Source organism: Malus sylvestris, chromosome 12 (assembly GCF_916048215.2).
Source record: "Malus sylvestris chromosome 12, drMalSylv7.2, whole genome shotgun sequence".
Lineage (NCBI taxonomy): Eukaryota > Viridiplantae > Streptophyta > Magnoliopsida > Rosales > Rosaceae > Malus > Malus sylvestris.
This window is the reverse complement of record NC_062271.1, coordinates 30,700,978-30,728,393: the sequence shown is the minus strand read 5'-3', so window position 1 is coordinate 30,728,393 and position 27,416 is coordinate 30,700,978. Positions and strand designations below refer to the sequence as shown.

General features: G+C 37.4%; 3 protein-coding genes across 4 annotated transcripts; 1 reads left to right on the top strand and 2 right to left on the bottom strand.

Moving 5' to 3' along the window:
* The first annotated feature begins 2,427 nt into the window (after nt 1-2,427).
* LOC126592787 (mediator of RNA polymerase II transcription subunit 14-like) lies at nt 2,428-10,615 on the top strand. The gene is made up of 8 exons (XM_050258569.1): nt 2,428-2,877; nt 3,387-4,466; nt 4,628-4,725; nt 4,999-5,176; nt 5,296-6,274; nt 6,388-7,403; nt 7,929-9,007; nt 9,381-10,615. Exons 1-8 carry the CDS (start codon nt 2,662-2,664, stop codon nt 10,141-10,143), a joined length of 5,409 nt encoding a protein of 1,802 aa, XP_050114526.1. The 5' UTR covers nt 2,428-2,661; the 3' UTR covers nt 10,144-10,615.
* A 750-nt stretch (nt 10,616-11,365) lies between these two features.
* On the bottom strand, nt 11,366-17,241 carry LOC126592788 (transcription factor UNE12-like). 2 transcript variants are annotated; one of them, XM_050258571.1, is made up of 7 exons: nt 16,392-17,241; nt 15,569-15,673; nt 13,807-13,923; nt 13,567-13,632; nt 13,347-13,412; nt 12,268-12,339; nt 11,366-12,005 (listed from the first exon to the last, which is right to left on the bottom strand). In XM_050258571.1, exons 1-7 carry the CDS (start codon nt 16,737-16,739, stop codon nt 11,775-11,777), a joined length of 1,005 nt encoding a protein of 334 aa, XP_050114528.1. In that variant the 5' UTR covers nt 16,740-17,241; the 3' UTR covers nt 11,366-11,774. The 2 variants fall into 2 exon arrangements, with proteins under 2 accessions (XP_050114528.1, XP_050114527.1); XM_050258570.1 differs by having other exon boundaries at nt 12,262-12,339; nt 16,392-17,238.
* Nucleotides 17,242-23,080: 5,839 nt separating this feature from the next.
* Nucleotides 23,081-26,885, bottom strand: LOC126594381 (sec-independent protein translocase protein TATA, chloroplastic-like). The gene is made up of 2 exons (XM_050260683.1): nt 26,417-26,885; nt 23,081-23,324 (listed from the first exon to the last, which is right to left on the bottom strand). The coding sequence occupies exons 1-2, from the start codon at nt 26,738-26,740 to the stop codon at nt 23,202-23,204; spliced, it is 447 nt and encodes a 148-aa protein (XP_050116640.1). The 5' UTR covers nt 26,741-26,885; the 3' UTR covers nt 23,081-23,201.
* Nucleotides 26,886-27,416: the final 531 nt, after the last annotated feature.

The following is a 27,416-nucleotide window of genomic DNA, read 5'->3' as shown; positions in this document are numbered from 1 at the left end:
ATGTAAATATATCATCGTATTAAAAAAAATGACAATGAATTTATAAAACTTAATTATCATTTGGTGCCTGTTGATTATTCAAGTTTTTCTGCTGAGTTTTCCTTATACAAAAATTCACGGGTGCACAATGTTTTATGGTCCTTGAAAGACATTTGAGTTGCACACGTTTTGTTATAAAATTTGGTACACCTATATTAACGCCTACCGTAGAAAAACCCTTCAATATGTATGTTAAGTTGATGCATTGCTTTGCTTTGTAGATTATGTATGCAGTTCAAGCAGCCATTAGAAAGCAAATTGTAGCACCGTAGGCAGTGGCGGCCAGGATTTGATTGCAATGGGGGGCGGAAATTTAAAAAAAAAAAAAAAAACTGATTACACTAGAGACTTAGTATACTTTTGCAGAGATCTTTTTTATGGGAGTTAGAAACTATTACAATAATTTAGAGGAATGAGAGTTTCGAACTTAATTAGGACGCATGAGTAGAAACTTACACTTTATTTACTAGGATAATAGACCGCACGACATGCATATAAGCTTACTTTTATGTTCAACTTCTTGTATTTTGTTGGTACTAATTAAGTCTAGGTCTTTTTTATGCTTAATAAACATACACCAGAGACTTCACAAATGTTATTTTCAATGTATAATAACATCAAATGCTCAAATTAAACACATATTGGTTAATGGAAGACAATGACTTTAATTACCTGGAACATATATAAAATTGTCAAGCAAATTTCAAAATTTTTGCGGGGAATTTTTTTTTTTTAACAAACGATATTATCTACATTAATGTAGTTCAAATTCACTTTTGAAAAGAATCAAACCTAAGATCTCTCACTTATAAGTGAAAAGGAATACCACTAGACAGAAGTTTTAAGTGGCGAAGTCTTGAATTTAGTTGGTGGAAAAGTAAGTTATTGGGGTCAAATACATCCAATGCATCCACCTTCCCTTCGCTACTGACCTTAGGTTTGCTGCAACAACATCTTAAGTACTGATTTGGTACTGAGGTGCTTTTATAAAAAATGGGTATAAAAAAAAACTAAGCTAAAAAAGATGTTTGGTAAACACTTAAAAACAACTTATTTTCACAGTTTTCGGTGAAAAAAAAAAGCTGAAAATGTGAAGCAACAAAAATGAGCTTATTCTCACAGCACAACAAAATCAATTTTTTTTCGAAGCACAGTAATACCAAATCAGCCCTAAGTTTGAGTACGTACGTGCATGTTGGGTTCTTAAACAACCATTACCCTTCGTTATTCCAGAAAGCTTTTCATCCACTAAATTATTTTTTTCTAAATACTTTTCCCAAATTTGATACAAAGCATCATGCCAATTTTGAAAAATACTAAATTCTAGATTCAACTTGCTTTGGATATGTGTGCATTTTTTTATTAAATGATTTTTAAATTACTCTAATTTATGAGGAGCACGAGTGAACACATTATCTTGGCCAAATAACTTAAGTCGAATAAGCAATAGGAGTACAAGATTAACCAACAAGAAAGTCGAGATTTTATACCATTGAAAGAAAATAAAAATTTAATTTTTATAAGGGATTTACTTAAATAAATATTGTGCGAGGTTGTTCATAACGTGTGAATTTTCAGTAAAAAAACAACGTAAAAGATGGTATGTTCATAAAATTAACACATAAATTTTATTTTTAAACACATCTCATATCTTAATTATTATAACGAAGCCAGATTGACATTGCCATATACATTTTTCTCCAAATTTGAAGATATACGAATTTTTTAATTAAGTAAACTATTTTGTCATTCGGCGATTGCCACATTACAAAAATGCAACAACTCAACGTAAGTTTTTCTTCAAATGTATACTTATTTAAAGGCGAATCATTTAACTTTTATTCTGCCACCCAACACGTCATTTATATAAGGGGTGTATTCAATTAGGATTTTGAGGGATTTTAATTCTTTTAATGAATCTAAGGGTATTCAATCAGGAATTTAAGTGATTCTCTGAAATTCAATGTGTATTCAATCAAGATTTTAAGATAGTTTATGAAAATCCTTAGAAATCCGGGTGTATTCAATTAGAATTTTAAAGAAGTTTATAACATTCCAGGTGTATTCAATTAGAATTTGATTTTAAAGAATTTGAGAAAGTTGAGGAATTAGAAGGAATTGGAGAGATTTCGTAGTGTATTTTGAGCATCCACAAATCTCACTTCCCTCAAGAGATTTCGAGGGAATTGAATCAAAATTTTACATGGAATCTCTACAAATCAATTAAACTCCATAAAAATCCATGGATTTATAAATCCATTAAAATCTCTCAAATTCTCAATTGAATACCCCATCCTAAAAATACGTGATGTATATATATAAAAACACGTGAATGTACCTCTACGTGTTTTCGTCACAATAATTTTTTTTTACATTTCACCTCCTCCTCCTCTCTCTCTCTCTACACTTTCTCTCTCTAGAACTCTTAAAAGTTGAAAACTTTCGAAAGAATCAGAAGCCCTTCACGAACACGACGACGCCTATGGAGAGAGACCTGAAAGACCACAGTAGCTCCCTTCTCTCTCTCTCTCTCTCTACAAACCTTAACGCCCTAATCTTATCCCAGCAGCTGCGGATCTTTCGAATCCCAATCTGATTTCTCTCAATTCCGGAACCACAAGAATGGCGTCGGAGCTAGGGCAACAGACGGTGGAGTTCTCCGCCCTGGTGAGCCGCGCCGCCGAGGAATCCTTCCTCGCGCTGAAAGAGCTCACCGAGAAATCGAAGGGGGCGCCGGACCAGTCCGATACCGATAAGAAAATTGGACTGCTCAAGTACTTGGCTAAGACCCAGCAACGCATGCTCCGGCTCAATGTCCTCGCCAAGTGGTGCCAACAGGTCTCGTTGTTCTACTGCCTCACTCAAGAAATCGATTTTGGGTTTTTATTTGGCGGCCAATTGGGTGTAAAAGTTATACATTTTGCGTCATATTTTGTGAATTATGCGTTAAATTATGTTACTTTACGGTTGTTTTTGGTGGTAGGATACGAATTCGGTTTCTCCCTTCTGGGATATAGAAGATGATTTGCTGGTGCATGTTTCTTTATGTCTTTAGGTGGTTGAAAAGGTGACTTATACGACAGTTTATTAGCTCGTGATAGGAACTAGTTGTTTTATTGTAGGTACACAGTAGTGTCTGAATTTTGAAGTCAAAAGCAATGCCATGGATGTGCTTATTGGTTAGTGTGAAGTTCTATGAACCATGCCTTATGCTGATATGCCCAGAGTTTATAGTGTCCCCGACGCTTCATGTTCCTTGAAATTTATTTTAATCCCTATAAGCACTTTTCAACTCGGAAGCTATAAATTTTCAGCTGTTAATATTATCCATGCATTTCTATTTGCAGGTCCCGTTAATACAATACTGCCAGCAACTTACCTCCACTCTATCAAGTCATGATACCTGTTTCACTCAAGCAGCAGATTCACTATTTTTCATGCATGATGGGCTGCAGCAAGCTTGTGCTCCTGTTTATGATGTTCCATCTGCAATTGAAATCCTCCTAACAGGGTCATATCAGCGTTTGCCGAAATGTGTAGAAGACGTGGGCATCCAGAGCTCACTAAATGAGGAACAGCAGAAGCCGGCTTTGAAAAAGCTGGACACACTTGTGCGATCTAAATTACTGGAAGTATCACTTCCAAAAGAAATTACTGATGTTAAAGTCTCCGATGGTACAGCAGTGCTTCGTGTTGATGGAGAATTCAAGGTTTTGGTGACTCTAGGCTACCGAGGGCACCTATCAATGTGGAGGATACTGCATTTGGAACTGCTTGTTGGTGAGAGAAGTGGACCTGTAAAGCTTGAAGTATCGCGGCGGCATCTTCTTGGGGATGATTTAGAGCGCAGAATGGCTGCTACAGAAAATCCGTTCATGATATTATACTCAGTTCTACATGAGCTTTGTGTTGCACTTATCATGGGCACTGTCACAAGGCAAGTACAAGCTCTTCGGCAAGGTAGATGGAAAGATGCAATTCGATTTGAGCTCATATCCGATGGGAGCATGAGTCATGCAGGGACTTCTGCCTCTGCACAATTAAATCAAGATGGAGAAACTGATTCATCTGGTCTACGAACACCAGGGTTAAAAATTTTATACTGGTTAGATTTTGATAAAAACAATGGTATTTCTGATTCAGCATCATGTCCGTCTATAAAAATTGAACCAGGACCGGATCTGCAGATAAAGTGTCTTCATAGCACATTTGTCATAGATCCATTAACTGGAAAGGAGGCAGAATTTTCTCTTGACCAAAACTGTATTGATGTTGAGAGGTTGCTTCTGAGAGCCATCTGCTGTAACAGATATACTCGTCTGCTTGAAATTCAGAAAGAGCTGGTGAAAAATGTTCAAATCTGGCGAGGTGCAGGGGATGTTTCTCTTCAGTCTCATGTGGAAGAAGCGGATGTTGACCATAAAAAGGTTGTTTCACATTTTCTTGTTACTTGGTTCTGGTTCTTCATTCTGGTTATTCTTTTTTTTTTCTTCTTAAATGTTGTCTCAGGATAATACTGTATTTTCATGAATGTGTTTTTCATGGTTCATTTTCTTCACATTTTGATATCCTAATTTTCTGTGTGCAGAAAGAAGATAAGTCCAATGCTGGAGAATATGAAGGGCAGGAAGTATTACGTGTGCGCGCCTATGGCTCATCATTTTTCACCCTGGGAATAAACATTAGGTATCCTTGCTTATACGGTTATCAGGATATTATTACAGGATATATGAATTAAGACTTGCCAACGGACTTAAAAAACTGATTGGATGAACTAAGAAAGATGTGCAGCCAATATTGTTTCTGGTTAGACTTTGGAACAAGTTCTTGATGTACTTTTTAGGAGTTTTTCTGATTCTTAGAATCTTAGACATTCTTGGTGGTTCATTCAGACGCAACTTTGGTATGCTTAAGTAGATGCTTTAGAAAGGTGTCTTCTGTAACATTTTTGACTTGCAGGAATGGGCGATTTCGTCTTCAGTCCTCTCATAATATTCTTGCTCCTTCGGGAGTTTTGTCTGAATGTGAAGATACTTTAAATCAAGGAAGTATGACTGCAGCTGAAGTTTTCATAAATTTGAGAAGCAGAAGTATTTTGCACTTATTTGCATCTACTGGCCGATTTCTAGGGCTTGAGGTAAACATTCTCTTTCTTCTTTTGACATTATTTTCAAGAAGAAAAATCACTAGGGCATTGCCTTCTGGACTGTTGACGGTTACGTGCAGATTCACTGTATATGAACTGTGTTCTTGCAGGTGTATGAACATAGTTTTCCTGCAGTTAAAATACCGAAGAACATTTTGAATGGTTCAACTATGTTGCTAATGGGGTTTCCTGATTGCGGGAGCTCTTATTTCTTGCTGATGCAACTTGATAAGGACTTTAAACCCCTATTTAAATTGCTTGAAACTCAGCCAGATCCATCTAGAAAACCCGATTCTTTAAATGACTTAAACCAAGTGATGCGGATCAAGAAAATTGATGTTAGCCAGATGCAGATGCATGAAGATGATATGAATTTAAGCTTGCTTGACTTGGGAAAACTACAATCCTTTCTGCCCAGTTCCAGGGGTTCTAATCAGTCTTCTGAAAATGGTTTTCTTTCGGATATCAGCAATGAAGGTTCTATGCCTATTGCAGGGTGTCCACCTTCGAGTTTTTCTTCTGTTGTAGATGAAGTGTTTGAACTAGAGAAGGGGTTATCTGTACTTCCTTTTTCTGTTCCTGGTTCTCATTTTGGATCTGCTCCGATGAATTGTCCCTCTCCTAAATGGGAAGGAGTTATGCAGATATCACAGTTAAATAATTCTTCAAATCTTTCTAGCATGGCCACCCACTATAATGGATCCTTATATCCATCAAATAATTTGAAAGGCCCCGTACATTCTGCTTCTCTTGGTAATCTACCTTCTGGCCCAGGAAGGAGTGCCACTGTGAGGAAAATACCAGTGTCAAAATCTGATCAGGATTTGGCTTCTCTTAGGTCTCCACAGTCAGTTGAGTATGGTTCTGGTACTTCAATGGATGAAGATCAGCTGAGATTTATGAATGAAACTTCAAAGGGTGCAATATATGGGAATAAATCATCCCGGTTATTATCTCCACCTCGGTCTACTGGTCCCAGAATTTCTGGGCCTGGTGTGAGACCCAACGGGCCCAAAAGTACACCTATCGGGCCTTTAACTGGACCTTCCAGAGTTGCCGGATCAAACTCATATGCAACCACTCCCGTATGTAAGATACTTTCTCTGTGATATTTATATTGTGAGGGAAGCCTGCATTATGCATATTTCTTTGGTACTATTTATACTCTTTACTGAGATTGCTACACTTTTTTTCTTTGCCAGCCCAGGTCCCAGATTCGGGAGTATGTCATAGCCCTAACCATGATGTTTCGAAAAATGATAGAAAACCTCGCAAACGCACAGTTTCAGATATGTTGAATTTGATCCCATCACTTCAGGGTGTGGAAGCCGATTCAGGAGTTTTTAAAAGGAGGAAAACTTCTGAAGTAACTCATCCTCATCAGTCTTCTTCACAGATGCTTATGTCAAGGGATATAATTTCAAAATTTGAAGTAAACAGTTTCGGGGATCTGATATCTGAAGCAAATAAGGGAAATGCACCTTCCAGCATTTATGTTTCAGCTCTTCTTCATGTGATCAGACACTGTTCTCTTTGTATTAAGCATGCCAGATTAACTAGCCAGATGGCGGCTCTGGATATCCCTTATGTTGAAGAAGTGGGTCTAAGAAGTACATCATCAAACATATGGTTTCGACTTCCATTTGCCAGAGGTGATGCATGGCAACACTTATGCTTGCGACTTGGCAGACCTGGAAGCATTTATTGGGATGTCAAAATAAATGACCAGCATTTCAGGGATTTGTGGGAGCTTCAGAAAGGAAGCAATGGTACACCTTGGGGTTCTGGTGTTCGAATTGCCAATACATCTGACATTGACTCTCATATTCGCTATGATCCAGAGGGTGTTGTTCTTAGTTATCAGTCTGTGGAGGCTGATAGTATTAAGAAGTTAGTGGCTGACATCCAAAGACTTTCTAATGCAAGAATGTTTGCCCTTGGGATGCGGAGATTGCTTGGTGTAAGAGCAGATGAGAAGCCAGAAGAAAGTAGTACAAACCCTGATTTTAAAGCACTAGGAGTCAAAGTTTCTCCTGAGGCAACTGATAGACTATCTGAGCAAATGCGAAGGGCATTTAGAATTGAGGCTGTTGGACTTATGAGTCTGTGGTTCAGTTTTGGATCAGGTGTCCTTGCTCGCTTTGTTGTAGAGTGGGAGTCAGGTAAAGAGGGTTGTACTATGCATGTAACCCCCGACCAACTTTGGCCCCATACCAAGGTACATTCATCTACTTTATCTTTTCTGGTTTGTTTGTTTGAGCATTTTCAATTGATTGCATTCTTATTTGGTGTGAAGTGATATTTTATGAATCTTAATTGTTTACCTTATGTGAAACTGAGTCCTGCATGCATCCTCGGATTTTGTTTTCTTCAGTGGTTGTGCCTGAACATGCCATCTTTAATGAATTTAATAGAAATCTTCGGAAATTTCAAAATATAATTTCAACTATTTTCTGGTGGTTCCATGGAAAAATCTTTTGATATTGGATTAGGATTTTGCTAAGTGCCTTAATGACATCAAAAAAGGTACATTAAAACTGCATGCACAATTCTATCAAAGTTGCTTTACGAAGGATTACATCAAAATGTAGTCATTGAAAAGTAGTCATTGAAAAATAGTTTTTGACATGCATTTGAAGCAATTTAGATTTACGTATTACAGAGATAACTTTATATTTCGCCCCAATTTGTTTCTGATTAAAAATATTTGCATTAATAACAATACCTTTTTTGTTCTTTACAGTTCCTGGAAGATTTCATAAATGGAGCTGAAGTTGCTTCACTTTTGGATTGCATTCGACTCACTGCAGGGCCCTTGCATGCTCTTGCAGCGGCAACACGACCTGCACGAGCTAGTCCTATACCGGGGGTCCCTGGAGGAGCAGTCCTCTCTTCTATCCCAAAGCAGGCTGGGTACTTACCATCTCAGGGCCTTATGCCTACTAGTTCAACCACAAATGCCAGTCAGTCTCCTGGCCTTATGGGGAACGCAGTTTCATCTCCTTCTACAGGGCCTCTTGCAAATCATAGCCCGCATGGGGCTGCTGGTTTAGCTGGTGCTGGCCGAGGTGGACCTGGCATTGTACCCAGCTCACTGTTGCCCATTGATGTCTCTGTTGTGCTACGTGGACCCTATTGGATACGGATCATATACCGAAAGCACTTCGCGGTTGACATGCGCTGTTTTGCAGGAGATCAGGTTTGGTTGCAACCAGCAACCCCACCCAAGGGGGGCCCTTCCATTGGTGGGTCACTACCTTGCCCTCAATTTAGACCATTTATTATGGAGCATGTAGCCCAAGAATTGAATGGTTTAGATACTAATTTCACCGGTGGTCAGCAGACAGGACTGTCAAGTTCAATCAATCAAACCCCAAGTTCAGGTTCCCAACTGTCTACTGTAAATGGAAATAGGGTTAACCTCCCTGGTTCTGCTGCTATGTCCAGGACAGGCAACAACCAAGTAGCTGGTTTAAACCGTGTCGGAAATGCTTCTCTGGTATCCTCAAATTTGGCTGTTGTGAGCTCAGCAGGGCCGGCTTTACGTAGATCCCCAGGTCCTGGTGTCCCTGCTCATGTGAGAGGAGAACTGAATACAGCCATTATTGGTCTTGGAGATGACGGAGGGTATGGAGGTGGTTGGGTTCCTCTTGTTGCTCTTAAAAAGGTGCTAAGAGGTATTCTCAAGTACCTTGGAGTTCTATGGCTATTTGCCCAGCTACCAGGGCTCTTGAAAGAGATTTTGGGGTCAATTCTGAAAGACAATGAAGGCTCACTTCTAAATTTAGACCAGGAGCAGCCCGCCTTGAGATTCTTTGTTGGGTAAGTGCTTTCAGGCAAATCTTTACACATCTCAGAAACTTTATTTTCGAATTCTTATTCTTTTCGATGGTGTGATTCCATCTTCCTTTTTATCGTTGTTGATGAGTTATGCTAAAACAAAGGGAAGTGCCCTAAGAAAACATCCTGACAAGATGGACACACTGATACACGTTTGTGATATTTTATGTTTATTAAAACTTCCCTATTTTATGTTCAATACTTGTACCAGATCACTTTCAGTTGGTTATGTTACATGATAATATTCACCCTTAACATTAGTGGTCCTCGGATGATGTTTATCTGTACAAGGTTTTGCTAAATACTTCCAGGCTTATCTACTTGTTCTTTGATCTGATTGCTTGTTTTTCTGCAGTGGCTATGTATTTGCTGTAAGTGTTCACAGAGTTCAACTTCTTCTTCAAGTACTGAGCGTGAAACGATTCCATCAGCAGCAGCAACAAGGGCAACAGCCAAATACAAACACTGCCAATGAGGAATTATCTACAGCCGAAATAGGAGAAATATGTGACTACTTCAGTCGGCGTGTTGCTTCAGAGCCTTATGATGCATCTCGTGTCGCGTCATTCATTACTCTCCTTACCTTACCCATATCAGTTCTAAGAGAATTCTTGAAATTAATAGCATGGAAAAAAGGACTAGCCCAGGCACAAGGGGGAGATGTATCACCTGCTCAAAAACCCCGTATTGAATTATGCCTTGAAAACCATGCTGGCTCGAGTATGGATGGGAGCTCAGATAATTCATCTGTTGCCAAAAGTAATATTTATTATAATCGGCCTCATAACTCAGTTGATTTTGCATTGACACTTGTTCTTGATCCTGCTCACATACCTCCTATAAACGCCGCTGGTGGAGCTGCATGGTTGCCATACTGCGTCTCAGTGAGGTTGAGGTATTCATTTGGCGAAAATCCTAGCGTGTCCTTTCTTGGTATGGAAGGAAGCCATGGAGGTCGAGCTTGCTGGTTGCGCGTTGATGACTGGGAGAAGTGTAAAAACAAGGTTGCTCGAACTGTGGAACATCAGGGTAGTTCAGGAGTAGACGGTAGTCAAGGAAGGTTAAGAATCGTAGCTGACTATGTGCAAAGGACACTGCATATGTGCTTCAAGGGCTGAGGGATGGTAGTGGGGTTAGTGCAGCCTCCGGGGCAACTTGATAGGTTGTCTCACTCAGATAGATACTTTTATACTACTTCATTCGGGATTAAATCTCGATGATTTTAGCGCAGATTGACCGTGGCTAGTGTTCCATTTTTCGGTTCTCAGTTTGTTGCAGGAGGAGAAACTTGTAGTTATAGGGTGGAGAGCAAATCTTGTGGTAGGGGAATTGCCGGGAGACGGTGGCCTTTTAGAATGTAGTTGCAGAGGTTAGCATGGAGATTGACGGGGCGGTGATGGTGGAGATGGCCTAATATCTTTCTTTTTTTGCTGATTTGGTTCTTTTGATGATAGGGTGTACAATATTTTGGACATTTTCTGATGATTGTTGTACAAATCAGGCTTTAATTGGTTATACTTTGTAAACATTTTGTTTCCTGCAGTGGGTCATTTCTCAAGTAACCGTTCAACAGATGTGAAAATTTTACAACTTTTCCAGTTTTACCGACCGGTAGTTTACTCAAACGAGTGAATTTCATTTGCCTAGTCCCGTCTGAGCGCTAGGCAGCTAGTCATAACCAAGATAAATCTCTAAGCATTTGAAAATACAAAGCAAAACAAAAAAAAAAACACTTGAACTTACCTAGGCGGCCGTCTAGACTCGTCTAGGTCGTTACACTTGGATTGAAAATAGATTGAAAATAGATATCTTTCAAGTCTATCGTTATGTCACTGCTATTTGATTTTGATCAATTAGCAACCAGGATTTGATTTCCGAATAATTTAGCCAATTTTTCAAGATTATAAAAAGGAGTCAAATTACAATCGTTTGAATTTATACAGTGATTGATCTGGAGCCACAGAAATTGGATTGGAAATCAACTACCAGCTTCATTTCACTTTTTAGGCACTGCAAAACAAGGAACTCTTTTCCAACCTAACTTGATCATTCATTTAAATCTCATTTGTCAGTGTTAACTCTTCATCTTATCTTCTTAATAAATCAAGTTAAAATGACACGTGTCACTCAAGTAAATAAGTCACACGTAATAGTACTTTCACTTTTGATTATTATATTTATTTTTTTAGAAAATGTCATTTTCCATCTCTCTACCCCCAATAATGATTCATCAAATTTGAAAAAAGTACTCACCTCACTTTTAAAGAAACAACAAACTCAGATCCATATTTTTCTGCAAAACCAGAAGCTTCCAACATATCTTTACAAGACAACCAACCATCATCCAACTTTCAACTTGCATAAAAAACAATATATATTTCTGAAAATACAATAATGCAAAAACCCTACATCCCTTTTGGTTGGCCCCATCTCCCATTATCCATACAAGAAAAATTGTAGAGTTCCCACCACCAAATGTTAAGGTCACACTCATTCAACTAACCGCACCATTGATATTACAAGAGGAGGAAACACATCAATTTTGCTTTTGAAAAATTCTCCCCTAGGGTTTCCAATGGCATGACAATCAGTCCCTTGTTTGACAAAAATAAAAAAATTGAGTGATCTTGACCTGTAAATATATCCGTTGTCATGAGTGACAAGGGTACTAAGGCGGGACGTGGGGGCCATAAGCGTGCTGGGAGGCGTGGATGGGGGCATGTAGTAGTGGATGCTTTGTTGGATAGGCTTATGAGGAGGAGTTTGATTCCGGCTTCACCATTGTCGTTGCGTCAGGTTGATGTGTCCGGAAGATTGCTGGGGCGAGGGATATGGGCATGATGCAGAGTGCCTTGGACTGGAGGAACTGCATGGCAGCTCCTACATCTTCTTCCATCAGCTTAGCTACTTGCTGTTCTGTGCCATCATTCGACCACTTCTCCCATGCTTGTTGATTGGTTCCTCCTTCCATGCCCTCCCCCTTCATTGGAACAAAAGCAAAAACCGAAAAATAGTCAAAATACAGTAGACAGAAAGGGCGAATTAGTACATAGACTACTCTCATTTATCAATACATTGTAAACTGTTCATCAAGCCTAGTTACGTATTAGAGAAACTTTTGTAATTATAACATGTGCATTTGCCGCAGTGAACCGTATGAATCTAATAGCGAATTCTAATATACATGCTGCCTCCATAATAAGTCGATCAATTTAAAATATGTGAAGAGAAAAAACCTCAACTGCTGATAGGGGTACGTCAGCGACAAGCTGAGCCACTGCGCCTGCTCCCCCGAGTCGACTCATGCTCAAAACCTGTTTCCATATCAACGTATTAAAAGCGTGAGGCATGGGCGAGGCGTCCAAAGGATAGCCCAGCCTAGGCGTGAGGCGACTAGACCTAAATTTTTTTAATATATACACTAAACGTACACATATATTACATTAAAAAAAAATTATTAATCAATAATCACCCTAAGCACACACATATATTATAAATACATAAACACACATATCTATACATATATTATATTTTATATATATATATAATAGAGGATGAAAAGCATAATAAGCACACATATAACAATGCACGCAGATAGCTCACACATCCATTATATAAAAAAATAAAAATTAGAAAGAAAAAAAAAAGCAGAGAGATGATAGTGCAAGGAAGATGTATGAGGCAATTAACCCTACCCAAAATTTGGGTTTGGGAGTAAAAAAACAAAACAAAAACAAAAATAAATAAATAAATAAATAATAAAAAATCCCCAGAGGCGCGCCTAGGCGGCTTCGACGATGCCTTCCGCCCACTCCCTCAAAATAGAGGCGGCAACCCTTAAGCCCAGCCTCACAGGGCGCCTAGGTGCGCCATGAGGCGAGCCTTTTAAAACATTGTTCCATATAAACAAAATCAGATCAATAAGCATCGAGAAAATAAATTGATTTAACTCCAAAATTTTGAACAACGTTGCATAACTTGTGTCATTTTCTGTTTGATTATGACTTCATTGAAATAGAGGTTCCAACCAGACAGTCATTTCAAGTTTGAAAAAATAATTAGTTCATACAAAGCAAGTATATCAATGCCTTTAATGATGCCTCAGATATGCGACATGACCAGGACCTACCTTACGGTGAAAACATTTTGAAGACTTTAGCATTTGGTACAAGTTTCCGAAGTAACAATGAATTCAAAAAACGCGTTTAATTTGGAGCAGAAAACGTTTTTTTTTTTTTTTTTTTTTTGGTTAAAAGGATGAGGAAGTACAATTATTTATTCTTTTGAGATGATGAATATATTTGAATTTTGATTCATATACCTTGACTTGGAGCCTTAGAAATTTTACATAATCCACAATTTCGTCAAGCATAGCTGCCCTATCTGTCTGCACAAGGATATCATAACATGTCAAAACGTTTAGAATTTAATACTAAAAGCTAGGCATACTCAAACATCGTTAATAATTTGACACGACGAAACAAGAAAAAAAGTGCAATTCATGCAGCAAAAGGTACAAAAACTCGCTTTAAGACACTAACCTTGTTACAACTGGGTACCAATTCCTGCAAAGCCTTCATTCTTTCTGCAATTCTTTCCCGACGTAACTGCACCAAGAAGATAAATACGCATACGCATACGTATATTATTACCTATAACACTGGATAAGCAGGCATAGGATTGGAGAAGCGATTTGGACGTCTTCAATGAGAATAAACTTACTGCTAACTCTCCCACGAAGAAGAATTTAGGTTCTCTTAGATATGAAATTTTTAGCTTACCCGTTCAGCAATACTGTGGGGATCTGTTGCTTGGCCTCGCCTTGCTCGAACCCTTGGGCGGATGGCAGGAGGGTGATGGACAGCATTAGACAGCCCTGGTGGTGGTTGGCTATGAAACTGCAGCACCAAGATTAACAAAATTAAGTCAATCCACAAATTATCAACATGCGTTGGGTTTGAACTAATGCGTACTTAATCATCCGATGTGAGTACAGATACGTCAAAATTTAGCTGGACAATTGAAAGCTTTTGTATGATGTCCTCCTAATCAGCATAAGATAATATGTTTCAGATCGATGTCAATACAAGATTCCAACTTGGATTTCCATCAGATTAATCCTAACAGTCCATGGTGGAACACTAACTTAGAACACCATCTTACAAGTCATTTCACATCCTTATTTAACTTTCCCGTCATATGTTTGACAAGGAAGAGATAAACGAAATTACACGTCGAAACTAAGTTTTGACATCTCGTTGAGTAAATTCTTGGCAACAGCTTGTGGGCGAGGATGATTGAATATTTAGTTGGACAAGTCAAGATGTTCTTAAGTTGTTTGTGTGTTTTTTGTCCGCTTCAGTTTTGCCATTTAGAAGAAGTTTTACCCCGTTGAAATTCATGTCTTGAACACGTCTTTAATGTATTGTTTGCAGTTTTTGAACGAGTATCAATTGTTGATTGGTAATAACAAACAATTCACGCCTAGAACTAAAATAACCTATCAAACTCATTGAAAAAATTATATAAATTCAGGATCCCCAAATTATGCACAAAAATCTGCATAAGTCTGAATCAACCCTAGTCATTACCAGAAATTGAAAGAGTCAAACTAGTACAAGTCAACTCCATGTGAAGAACAGGAGCGCATGTTCCCACACTCCAAGAGGCGCGTGTACACCATTTATCTTAGTATGACAAAGATTGCAAACACTCGAAAGGACCAAAATGTCCCTCGGACGGCAGAACTCTTCTACACGTTCGAACAACCCACGCGTTTATGGCGCCTTCTGTCTGTCGGACACGTCTTACTAAACAATTCTCTCCACTCTCTCTCAAGCGCGTGCACAGCACTTCATTACCCACTACTAATGTGCTTGAACCAAAGCCCTTGATTACTACAATATTATCAACTGTACCCCTCACCCCTCTAAACGAGATATATTTACTTAAAAGGGGTTCAGGCTTCATGTTCAATAATACAATATTATATGAAAGTTTTTCGTCACATGACATTATATTATTAAATTAGAATGTCATATAACAGGTGAATTCGTTTTGGGGTGTGCTATCCACACACCCCAAATTACTTCTCATACACCCTTGTTAATTTCTATCCGTTGATCTTCTTCAATTCATCCGATCCGACGGCCGAAAATTAGAAGGGTGTGTGAGAAGTAAAATGGGGTGTGTGGATATCACACCCCTTCGTTTTATACAAGTTTCTTTCTCTCTTAACACTTCAAGTTCAGTAATGGCAACAATCTTACTATTTGGCCTTTGGAGAACATAACATACATGATGGCATGATGCAGGACTTTACTTGCTAACGGTAGGTCAGCGTTGCATTCCAAACGACTAACGCGACGCAATGTGTTTTTACTTTTGCACGTGACATTGTATTATCTATTTGAGATTGTGTTATCTATTTGAGATTGTCGCGGTAACACACCGTACGTAAGGAAGTGTCTCGTACATGAAAGAGTGCATCCTTCAAATATCGAGGGCACTATAATCATTATGAAATGTTGGAGTTGGACGTACCTGGTGAGGAGGTTGCGGAGGGCGTGGCGTTGGCCGGAGTGAAGAGTGATTTTGCAAATGTCCAAATGCTGGAAACAAACTTGACATATGAACCGAATCTCTTTCCTGCCACACCAGACAAGTACTAAACCGTCATGATTTGCAGACGTAAATTATGTCAGTTAGCTAGGTTAATATGTCCGTCTCGTGACAACGGATAACAAGATTCATTCACCAAATTAACCTTACAATACTTTTCATTTACAAGCACACCCTAGCCCAGCTAGTATCTACACTTCACTGGTTCTCAACTCTCAAATCCAACGAAAGGAAAAGAAATTCCGGATTCCAAAATTCTTCCAAAAAAGAAATATAAAAAAATAACAGAATAAAAAGAAAGAAAAATTCCTGCGTTTCAAATTCCAAAGAAAAAGCTGACTGAAACTGAAAGGGATCTTCTTTTCTTTCTATTTCAACACTTTTCTTGCAGCAAAGCAACGGAATTTTCCATGGAAAACTCCATTTTCCCGGAAAATGGCAAGCAAATCCGAAATCAAAAAAAAAACAAAAAAAAACATGTACACAATAAAAAATTGACAACTTGACATATTTTTTGGGCAAGGAAATACAATAATCCAAGATTGCTCTAATTTACGAAAGTAGAAAATTCGAACTCAGGTGCAACTGCTCTGACCAACTGGCCTGATACAATATCCTAAGACTACTCGGAGGAGGCATTCAAACTCGATATCATTATTCTAACCAACTGACTTAACTTCGGACAACTTTGATATCATAATCTTAAAACAAAAATTAAGGTTAAAGTGGAGTGAGAGAGACTTACGTTAATTGAAGCAGAGACATTGGAAGTGTTTGTGTTGTTAGTATTATTGGCTTCAACAACTTCATCTCTGAACCTGTTGTCTTGCCCAAGAAACCCACCCTGCTCCAAGTTCAAACCCAACGGCATACCCAGCCCCATCCCAACTCCTCCTCCTCTGTACCCAGCACCACCACCCGAGGACCCAGCAGAACCCAGCTGCAGCGCCATGGGCATGGACCCCACTTCTCCTCCGTACCCACCACCAGCTGACTCACCACCACCACCACCACCAGCACTATACGACGGCGGCACAGCTAGGATCTGCTCAAAGAAATCGTCTCCAAGTCCTTCTGGCGGATTTCCCGCCATATTACTTTCACTTGTACTGACAAAACTCCACCAGTTACTAATTTGTAACTGCAACTGCTTAAATGGGTTTCGCAATTTACAGTAAGAAAACGAAGGGTTTGGTGGGTTAACAATTAAAGATGGGTTCTTGATGCTCTTTTTAGATAGAGTCAGAGAGAGAGAGACAGAGAGACAGAGAGAGAAACAGAGTGTGTCTGTGTATTGGGAAGTGGGAGGGAATTTGAGAAGTGGGGTTTTGTGTTGGTGAAATGGGTGTCAGACCCCATAACCCGGAAATGGTATTCGGTGATTTCGAGCTGGTTTTTCCAGAATCCCAGAGTGATGGCTTTTTGTTGGAGTCTTCTGGGTGAGTTTTGAGAGATAGAGAGAGAGAGAGAGAGAGAGAGCTGCTCTTCTGAAAACCTTCTGTTTTTGGCTTTCTGAATTGCTTTGCTTTGGGCTCTGAACACTCCGACTTGGGTTTGTGTGTGCGTGTGATTTATGGTTTCCAACTTTTAGAGAGAGAAGAGGAGGAGGAGAGAGAGAAGCAAAATTTGCAGTCTTCGTGGGACTGCAGTTTCTATAGTCCCACGCGCTTACAAGACAAGATGTTTTTCCTCAAAAAAAACAAAAAATAAACAAAGCAATTTTTTTCGGAAAATGTTATTGACATTTCAAAAATCTCATTCTACATTTTTCACAAATGTATTTTTCTTTTTAAATATGGAAAGTTTGGAGTGTAAAATGAAAATTTTAGACTACCAATAACAATTCTCTTTTTTCCTTTTCATTTTTGACAATTGAAAGAATATAAACTAAAAATTTGAACTTAAACGCCAAGTAATAGGATAGTTAAAAGTTAACACAAATCTTTTCTTAAAAGCCAAAATTCTAAAGACTTTTAAGGCGATTTGGTCTGAATATATTTTTACTTCTCATTTCAAGAACTTCGTTGCGATCCGCATATATGCTTATGGTCATTATTGTTCGACAAGGATTTTATGTGCGGTTTGACCATTGGAGATTGAATCTATCCAAATTTCGCTCATTGCTTTTCTAAAGATTTTTAAGGCGACTTGGTCTAAATCCATTTTTACTTCTTAGACCAAATCCAACCCTGAGCTAAATGCTATTTTTTAGGTTTTATTCCCTCTCCTCTAAACCCAATCCAACCCATGTTAAATGTGTGGGTTAAAAGCTAAAAGTCAAATTTCCCCCAGGATTTAACCCAGAAAATGGCGTGGGCATCACTAGCGGGACCCCACTCATATGGGCATGTCTCCTGAGATTTATTGAATCCAACGGCTGAGATCGAATATAATCAAATCTAACGGTAAAAAAAAGATCTAACTGCCCAAATTTAAATCCAACGGCTAAAATAATTTAAAAAATTATATTTAACTCAAAATTCACCCAAATTTAATGATTTTTCAATATTTATCTAAATTTAAATATTTTTAGGTTAAAATGTTCATAAAATTAAATTATGATAGTGTACATATATATTTTTTTAAATTACTTTAAAAGAAAAAATTAGCATAAATTTATTCTTTAATAATTTCGGGCTAAAAAAATTTAAACTAGAAGGGTTGAAGCAGAAAAACTTTTTCTAAGCTAAAAATTTTAGATTTTAGCTCAAGAGTTGGAAATTGTCTGATTTGAAGAACTTCATTGTAGTTCGCATATATGCTTTTGGCAGTCATTATTCGACAAAGATTTTTAATCGCTATTATGTGCAGTTGGACCATTGAAAACTGAAACTATCCAATATCCACTCATTGCTTTACAAATTTTTTAAAATGTGTGAGTTATGTAACGGTGTAGTTACTATTCGTGGCGGTACTCGCAATTTAAGCTTATAAATTTGGTTAGAGTTTTGGCTATTGTCAATTACGTGAGCTTAGATACAAATCATGCTAGATTTGAGAGCATACTCTCTCATACATGATTTAGCCATTTTACTCTCATACCCTCGCCGAAATGAGAAATATTAAGAACTCGTTTATAAGTGCTTTTAAAATAACAAGAAATGTTTTTAGAGAATATTTGCAGGCTTCAAAAATATTTGAAGTGATTCCTATCAGAAACACTAGTTATGTGTTTTGTGCAGGAAACACTTCAAGTATTTTTCCTAAATTCACTTTCAAAACACTTTCAAATGAGCCATTAATTAGATAGATTCAGTTATTTTAAAAATATTTTCAAAATGATCATCTCATGGATGATCCTAGCCGTCCAATGCATAAAAATATTACAAAAGCAAGTCCAACTTTTAAAACGAGACAAGAGTGTTTCCATCAAATTTTACAACCTGAAAAATATGGTATTATGTTTACTTCACGTAATTAAGTTTCTATTATTGGTTCATACATCTAGCTTTTGGTCCTCTTTCTTTTGCTTTCTTAAGTAATTAGGATAATATTTTCTAAATTTTGTCCTTAATTATAAGCACTTCTCTAATCAAAGATAGCAACTCACTCCATGCACGTTTTATGCGGATAATGCAACCTTTTTCATCATTTATTTCTAACGAAATGTTATTGACGCCTCAAAATATAATCATTTGGAACTTTTTTTATTTGTAGTTTTGTCACACCTCAGTCTCGACTCCGCTGTAGCACGATATTGTCCGTTTTGGGCCCCAACCACGCTCTCACGGTTTTGTTTCTAGGAATTCAGACGAGAACTTCCTAGGAGGTCACCCATCTTGGGAATGCTCTCGCACGAACTCACTTAACTTCGGAGTTCCAATGGAATCCGAAGCCAGTGAGTTCCAAAAATGCCTCGTGCTATAGGAGGTGGACATGTACATATAAGGCACATCACCTCCTCTCCATTGGTCGATGTGGGATGTTACAAGTTTTATTTGTTTAATATTTCTAGAAAATTATTATTAGCATTCAAAAAATCTAATGTGCTCTGGCAAAATGGGTCGTGTTTGTCGTGTTAATATCGTTTTCGTGTTGTATCCATTATTTTAATGGATTGTATCGTGTCAAACTCGTTATCTTAACATATACGGTAAAAGGTCATTTTGTGTTGAGTCAATGGGTCATGCAAGGAATTACTTTTTCTAATTTATAAACCTTACAAATGGGTCGTGCTCGTGCCGTTTACATGCATAAACGTTATCTTAACGGGTTCTTAATAGCAAACTAATAAAGACCCCATTCATTAAAGTTTTCTTAACAATTGACCTGATAATGACCTGACTCGTAAACAGATTGACCCAAAACTTATTATTTTTCTTGTAGTTTTGTGTCGAATTATCGGGTCGTGTAAGAAATTGCAAACCTAATTGTGCACTCCTCGTATTAGAATAGTTTTTCAAATATAAAAAAATTAAAGCACATATTAGATTTTTGGAATGCCAATACAAATTTTCGTTTTTAATAGGGAAAATATGTCATAAACTTGGGTTCGATATCAGCAGCCCAAACAAAAAATTGCCTAGACAGGGGTCTCGGTCGGGCGGCCTAGCTGTTCAGTGACAAACATTGTCCATTTGCATCTTAAACAATTAGAAGACACAAAGGTTGCTATCTTTCTAGTTTTTAATTCTTTTTCCTTTCAAGGGACGGTGCTCTTTGTCTAGTGGAGTTACTTTTTTTATATAATACAAGGTGTATTATACACCTATATGAAACACCACAATACACCTATGATATACAACTCTAAAACTTAAAATACGCTAATCCTACTAAGATAAAGCGTTTTCAGAGGGAAATCTTAAGTGCAACCAGAGATATATCCTCACGTGAGTGTCTTACTTCGTCGCTTAATTTGTTTATGGGTTCGAGATGGCGAAACCTAAACCAAGAATGAGACTTGCGTGAGGAACTGTTATTTATGATAGAGTAGAATCTCACATTAACGTGAGGTTTTAAGGAGAATTTTGTGGTGTTACAGAAGATATATCACAAGCAAACATAAGTCTAAAAGTGCCCAATCAAACCGAGATAAAGTGGTTTCATAAAAAAAAAATGTGAGTATCACCAAAGATATATCACTGTATGAGTGTAGACCTTATCGCATGATCTAGTCACATATAGAAGATGAGCGAGATTTTGTGGTGTAACCACAAACGTATCCCCCTATTAAAATATTTATGATTACTCATGTGATAAAATATATACTAATTGGTGGAGATACAACCAACTATAGGTTAAAATTTATTCAAGCAATAAGTGAGATACTCACATGCCGATATAAGCTCGGTGAAATGGTAAAATCTTTCACTTAGGCTTTTAGCCTTAATAAGGGACCTAGCCTCATGTGTAAAGCCAAAATCCAAGGGAAAAAAACCCTAAATTTATATGATAGCAATTTGATTGTTAATTATGCCCCGTTTCTAACATGAGTTCAAATTTTTATGCAGTTATTTGTGGGTGGTTTCTCTGTGGCCTCTATCATTGATTGACACGTATTAAGTTTATGAGAACAGAGTCAAGAAGGGTTAAGTTTATGAACACGTGTCCATCAATGTTAGAGACAACAGATATGTCACAAACAAAATGAATTCATAAGATTTGAACTCTTTTAAAGTAGTGTGGTATCCCACAAAGAGAAGCTATATCTATCATTAGTGCATCATTACCCTTTCATTACCATTTTTTTAGATTACTTTTGATATATGATTGAAGCCTTTGAAGCAATCCGTGAAAAAAAAGCATATCATATAAAATTATACAAAGCTGAAATGTGGGAAAACAAACAAGGAAGAAAGAGATCATGCATTTCTTGTATTAAATTAATATAAAAGAGATTCCAGTAGTTACAACCAAAGAGCTTCCAGCAATTACTGAAAGAGATCATCATATAAAACTATACATACACTCTATTATATATATATATATATATATATATATATATATATATATATATATATATATATATATAACAAAAGAGCTTCCATTAGTTACAACCAAAGAAAATAAAAAATAAAAGAGCTTTAGAAATGATAGAAAAATAGTGTCAACTATTCAAGCACCTGTTTAATTAATATCAAAGTTTTGTAATGATAGGACCAACTTCATAGCAGGTATCTCGATTTATTTTTTAATTAATTCTCACACACACTTCTCAACTTTCGGCCGTCAGATAGAATAAATTGAAGTAGATAAAAGAACATAAATTACAGAGGAGTGTTTGAGAGATCAAAATGAGTGTGTGGATAGCACCGTCCCTCTTAAATATCTCATTGTTTGTCATTCATTTGCTCCAAAATTACGATTGTCCAATACGATAAGTACATGATCTGTACGGAAAACCCTTTCACCATATTGTTTACTCAAAAGTATGAGTATATAATTAATAAATCTTTGAGTTGGGATGATGCCATGGCCTAATGGCGATTAATAGCAAATTTGGACCACTAATCCATTATCTGCGGAAATGGTTTAGGGTTGCGTACACTACAAGACACGTTTAACCTACTTTTAAGGAAAGCAAAACCCTAACTCGGAAGCTCCTCCTTTTCATTCCAAAGCAAAAGGTTTTTCTTTTCTTGGGGTAATATTCTTCCTCCCCTCCTAATTAAAAAATCTTATATCCCTCTCCCTCTATATGGCGGAAAATTCCTACAAGCAACGGGCCATCCCCTCTGCACATGGGTCTCATCTCGAGTCCACAACTTGTGAGTGTTGCCATATACGAGCAGCTAGACATACAATTTTTTTCATCGGCTTTTTAGTCAAAATAGTCCATAAGATTGGCATAACTCTTCAATTTTGTTTCGAAGATTTAAAAGCGATAGAACGGGTTCCCGAGTTTGTTCCCATCAATCATTTTAGTTATTCTGTGCAAAATCTCCACTATATAAGGATGAAATAACAAAAATATCCTTAAATTTTGTCATATCATTTTGGCTCAAAATTTATTAAATTGAGAGTATTTTTGTCATTTTGGTTTTTATTTATGTTTTACGGAATGACCAAAATAATTGATGGTGGACAACTCAAGATCTGCTTCTATCAATTTCAAATTGACTGTGGACAACTCAAGGCCCACTTCTATCAAGTTCAAATCTTAGGGACTATCATGAGGAGTTATATAACAATCTTAGAGACCGTTTTGAATAAAAAGCCATTTTCACCTAATGAGCATGGTTGGCAACACCAACACAATAGAAGGGGCACACAATTTGGACAAATTTTAAGAAGGCAGTTTGAGTTGACGAGAGAGGGCAAAGTGCAAAGCTATCCTTAACTAAAGAAAGGAGTTTTCTGATACAAGTGATGGTGCGGGGGTAGGATTCGAACTCAGGTGTTCGGGTCTAACCAAGGATAAATGCGCTTAATCAACTAAGCTACAAATCCCTTCCGATGAAAAGAAACGATATTCAGGTGATCTAACTTGGCATATTCGCAGAACACTACAAGTAGATTAATAAAGAACGAGAATACTGATCTGCATTATTCTTGTTCTAAACTTACAGCACAACAAAAAATAGAGAATGTGTCGGATTGAGTGATCACTAAAACCTCATGCGTTTTCCTGTGAGCTTGGGACCTTGGCTTCTTGTTTTTCTTCTTCACTCACCGCGGTCGGTGTCTCTGTGAGGCCCTCGGGTTCTTTTTTAAGCTCTGTCTCGAACTCCTTTGCTGCCTGCAAGATTTACAGAGGATTCAAATACACTCCTTATGAATTATGAGAAGCACAGAAAAGGAGGCTGGACCAAACGAGATAATTATTAGTTATAAGAAGAACAGAACTTCGATAGGCGACAGGTATAAGCACCGCGAGGTGTATCACTGGGTTCAAAATTTCTAGTGATTACGTTATTCACTTAATTAAGCTCACTGAAGAAAGAAGCAACATTTAAATCAGTCTTCGATTGTGTGCTGCCACATACACAAATAAACCATACCCCAATCAAATAAAAGGGTTAGATGCATAAATAATGCATCCTTATTTCTTCTCTTACTCCCCATTTACAAGTGCTTAATCGAATACAATATGAACTAAACTTTTTCGTAAGGTGCCTACTGCTCAGCATTCCTTGGAATTTGATCGTTCGACAAAGGCATATACCGAATTTATTTGGATATGTAATGATTAGACTATTATTTTTAGATACCCTACCGATTAACAACTAAATGAGCCAAATCTGTCGATTGTCGTCCTTCTTGCTTTTAACAACTTGTGAGAATGCTTCCATTGTCATCCTTATTACTTAACGAAAAAGAATATCCAACTAGAAAACTTTATGCTTAAGCTAAAGTAAAAAATATCTTCGGAATCCTAGAGAGAGTTGTACTTGGTGACCAAAAAATGAAACTCCAAACTGAGTATATGTGCAACATAATCAACTATTTGAATTTGATATCTATATGCATCCATCTGCCGATAATCATTTGATCCTTCTCCCGTTCTCCCGATTCCCACATCATACACTTCAAAATAAAAAACAGTAAACATTACATTAAAGGTTACATACAACTAAACTAAAAACGAATTTGTTCGTTAATATATGCTAACTTTCAATGACCAACTCAATTTCAAACCATACTGCATAAAGGCAAATTCGAAGACATATTTTCCTTTTTTCCCCCTCCCCAAGATGTATAAAGCCCTAGAGATATGTAATAATTATTTGAATTTAGACCCCCACATTTTGTTCACTCAAAATTTTGCATTTCACATTTTTCACTCCAAAGAGAGCAAAAAGGGGACGAATGCAAAGGAGTTGCATTTAGCTGCTAATTGTTTGCTATTCATAAACAACAGCAAGGGGTACCAATGTATTTGTTTTCCGTCCTATAGGCATCGTTTTGAACCATGTTGTAACTTTGAAATCTTTACCTTCAATACCGAAACTTCCAAGGAAAACTACCTTCGATTAAAACAATATGTTCACAATAAAAATCACTGTGAACACTACTACGAATGAGAGGTTACCGTATTTTCTTTCTCCAATATGGAGGCACCATCGAATGTACAGTTACTTAAACCAAAAGTCATACACACAGTGCCAACAACTTCTTAAAACGTACAACTCCACTATAATCAACAATCTAAAACATTTCAAGAGTTTCTCTATCCATAACAACACAAAGCCAAAAAGGGAAGTGAATGGAATATCAGAATTCCAACTTTTCGCCATTTAACACCCGAAGTATAAGGCATTTACTTACCTAATCACCAATACAGCTATCCCACTTAATTCACTCCATTTTAAAATGACTTCAATTCTTCTTCCCCCTTCTTACACTTAGTGTTTTCTCCTATCGATTATTGCCACTAACAAGCATGTTCTTCGACTAGAGTCCAGCACGCGTAGTACAAGCATGGCATGTCATTTTGTTCTTCCTAATTTGACATTTAACTTTCCATTTTAACACAACATCCTCAAACATAATTACCCAATTTTGCTTCTTTTATTCCTCTTTTTCTACTGAAACTAAAGCTAGTGCAACAATAATTCCAGATATTGCAAATTCAAAGACATATTTTCCTTTTTCCCCCCTTCCCCAAGATGTATAAAGCCCCTAGAGATATGTAATAATTATTTGAATTTAGACCCCCACATTTTGATCACTCAAAATTTTGCAATTCACATTGTTCATTCCAAAGAGATCAAAAACGGGAGAATGCAAAGGAGTTGTATTTACCTGCTTATTGTTTGTTATTCATAAGAGGTCGCACTTGGTACGATGGCAAGTGCCTTCGCCCATGAGCTGTAGGTCTCAGGTTCGAGACTTGGGAGCAGCCTCTCCATAAATGGGGGTAAGGCTAGCCGACATTCACCTCTCCTAGACCCTGCGTAAAGCGGGAGCCTTGTGCACTGGGTACGACCTTTATTGTTTGTTATTCATAAACAACTGCAAGGGTTACCATTGTATCTGTTTTCCTTCCTATCGTCATCATTTTGAACTATGTTATAACTTTGAAATCTTTTACCTTCAATACCAAAACTTCAAAGGAAAACTACCTTCAATTAAAACAATACGTTCACAATAAAAATCACTGTGAACTCTACTACGACTGAGAGGTTACAGTAGTTTCTTTCTCCAATATGGAGGCACCATCGAATATACAGTTACTTAAACCAAAAGTCATACACAAGGCAGAAACAACTTCTTAAAACTTACAACTCCACAATAATCAACAATCTACAACATTTCAAGAGTTGCCCTACTCGTAACAACACAAAGCCGAAAAGGGAAGTAAATGGAATATTAGAATTCCAACTTTTCGCCATTTAACACCCGAAGTATAAGGCATTTACTTACCTAATCACCAATACAGCTATCCCACTTAATTCACTCCATTTTAATGTGACTTCAATTCTTCTTCCCCCTTCTTACACATAGTGTTTTCTCCTATCGATTATTGCCACTAACAAGCATGTTCTTCGACTAGAGTCCAGCACGCATAGTACAAGCATGGCATGTCATTTTGTTCTTCCTAATTTGACATTTAACTTCCCATTTTAACACAACATCCTCAAACATAATTACCCAATTTTGCTTCTTTTATTCCTCTTTTTCCACTGAAACTAAAGCTAGTGCAACAATATTTCCAGATATTGCATAAATTTCCTCAAGAACAAAACCCCTATTTAGAAACATAAAACTACTGAATTTCTTCCAATTCCCAATTACACAAACAACACTAACAATTAAAACAATCCAATAAGCAATAAAGTTCATAAATTTTCTCGAGAACCAAACAGATCCAGTTGAAAAGAAACCAACCTGCTGGAAGCTCTTGACAGTCTTCCCAATACTCTTCCCCACTTCAGGCAACTTCTTGGGCCCAAAAACCAGAGCCGCCACACCGGCTATAACCACAAGCTCCGGCATCCCCAGACCAAACAGAGCGTTACACGTCATACCCGTCTGGGCTCTCTCGGTTCTCGTTCTGCTTCTGCTCAGAACCAAAGCACTGCCACTGACAGTGCTTTTGCTGAAGGACAAAGAGGTGGTGCCATTGCTGGACAAGAAGGTGGATTGGGACGATTGGAAAGGGAGAAAAAGTGGGGATCTTGGAGTGGACAGAGTAAAAGATGATATCTCCATGAATTTGATTTTTGTTAATTACGTTATCTGATTTTTGGCTTCTGGGTTTTTGAAGGTTTTGGAGATTTTCTTGAATTTTGTGTGTTTCGGGGTGTGGAAGATTAGATAACATGAAATTGAAGGGGAAGGCGGCTCCAGCCAAAAGAAGAAAAAAATAAAGGAAAGGTGGGACCTTTGGGTATAAATATTGACCAGTGCTTTTCACATGGGCTACCAAAGTTTGATCCTTCTGAGTTATTACAATAAATTCTCATATTTATGATCTCCGGATTTCTCCCATTAAAAGTTAACAAGTTCACTCATTTGGTCACTTGAAATTTAATTCAACGGTTACAAAGAGGAGTTTCTTAAAAGTTATAATAATTGTAACTGTTGAATCAAATTTCAAAAGTTTGGATAAATGAACTTAGTGGCTTTAATGGGATATGAAGAGTAATACGTAACCCCTTTATATGTAAAATGTCACTGTTCCTCACATTATGTGGTATTATTTTACAACACAAATATTATAGTTTGACTCATTCATTCTTTTTAATGCATTGAGAAAATCGACAGTTAATGATAATATGTAATATTTTTATGATCAATAGTCAAATTGAGAATGATCTTTAAATTGAATGAAATGATGTTACGTTGTCATGTAAAGATGAATGACTCATATAAGAAGCTATTTATT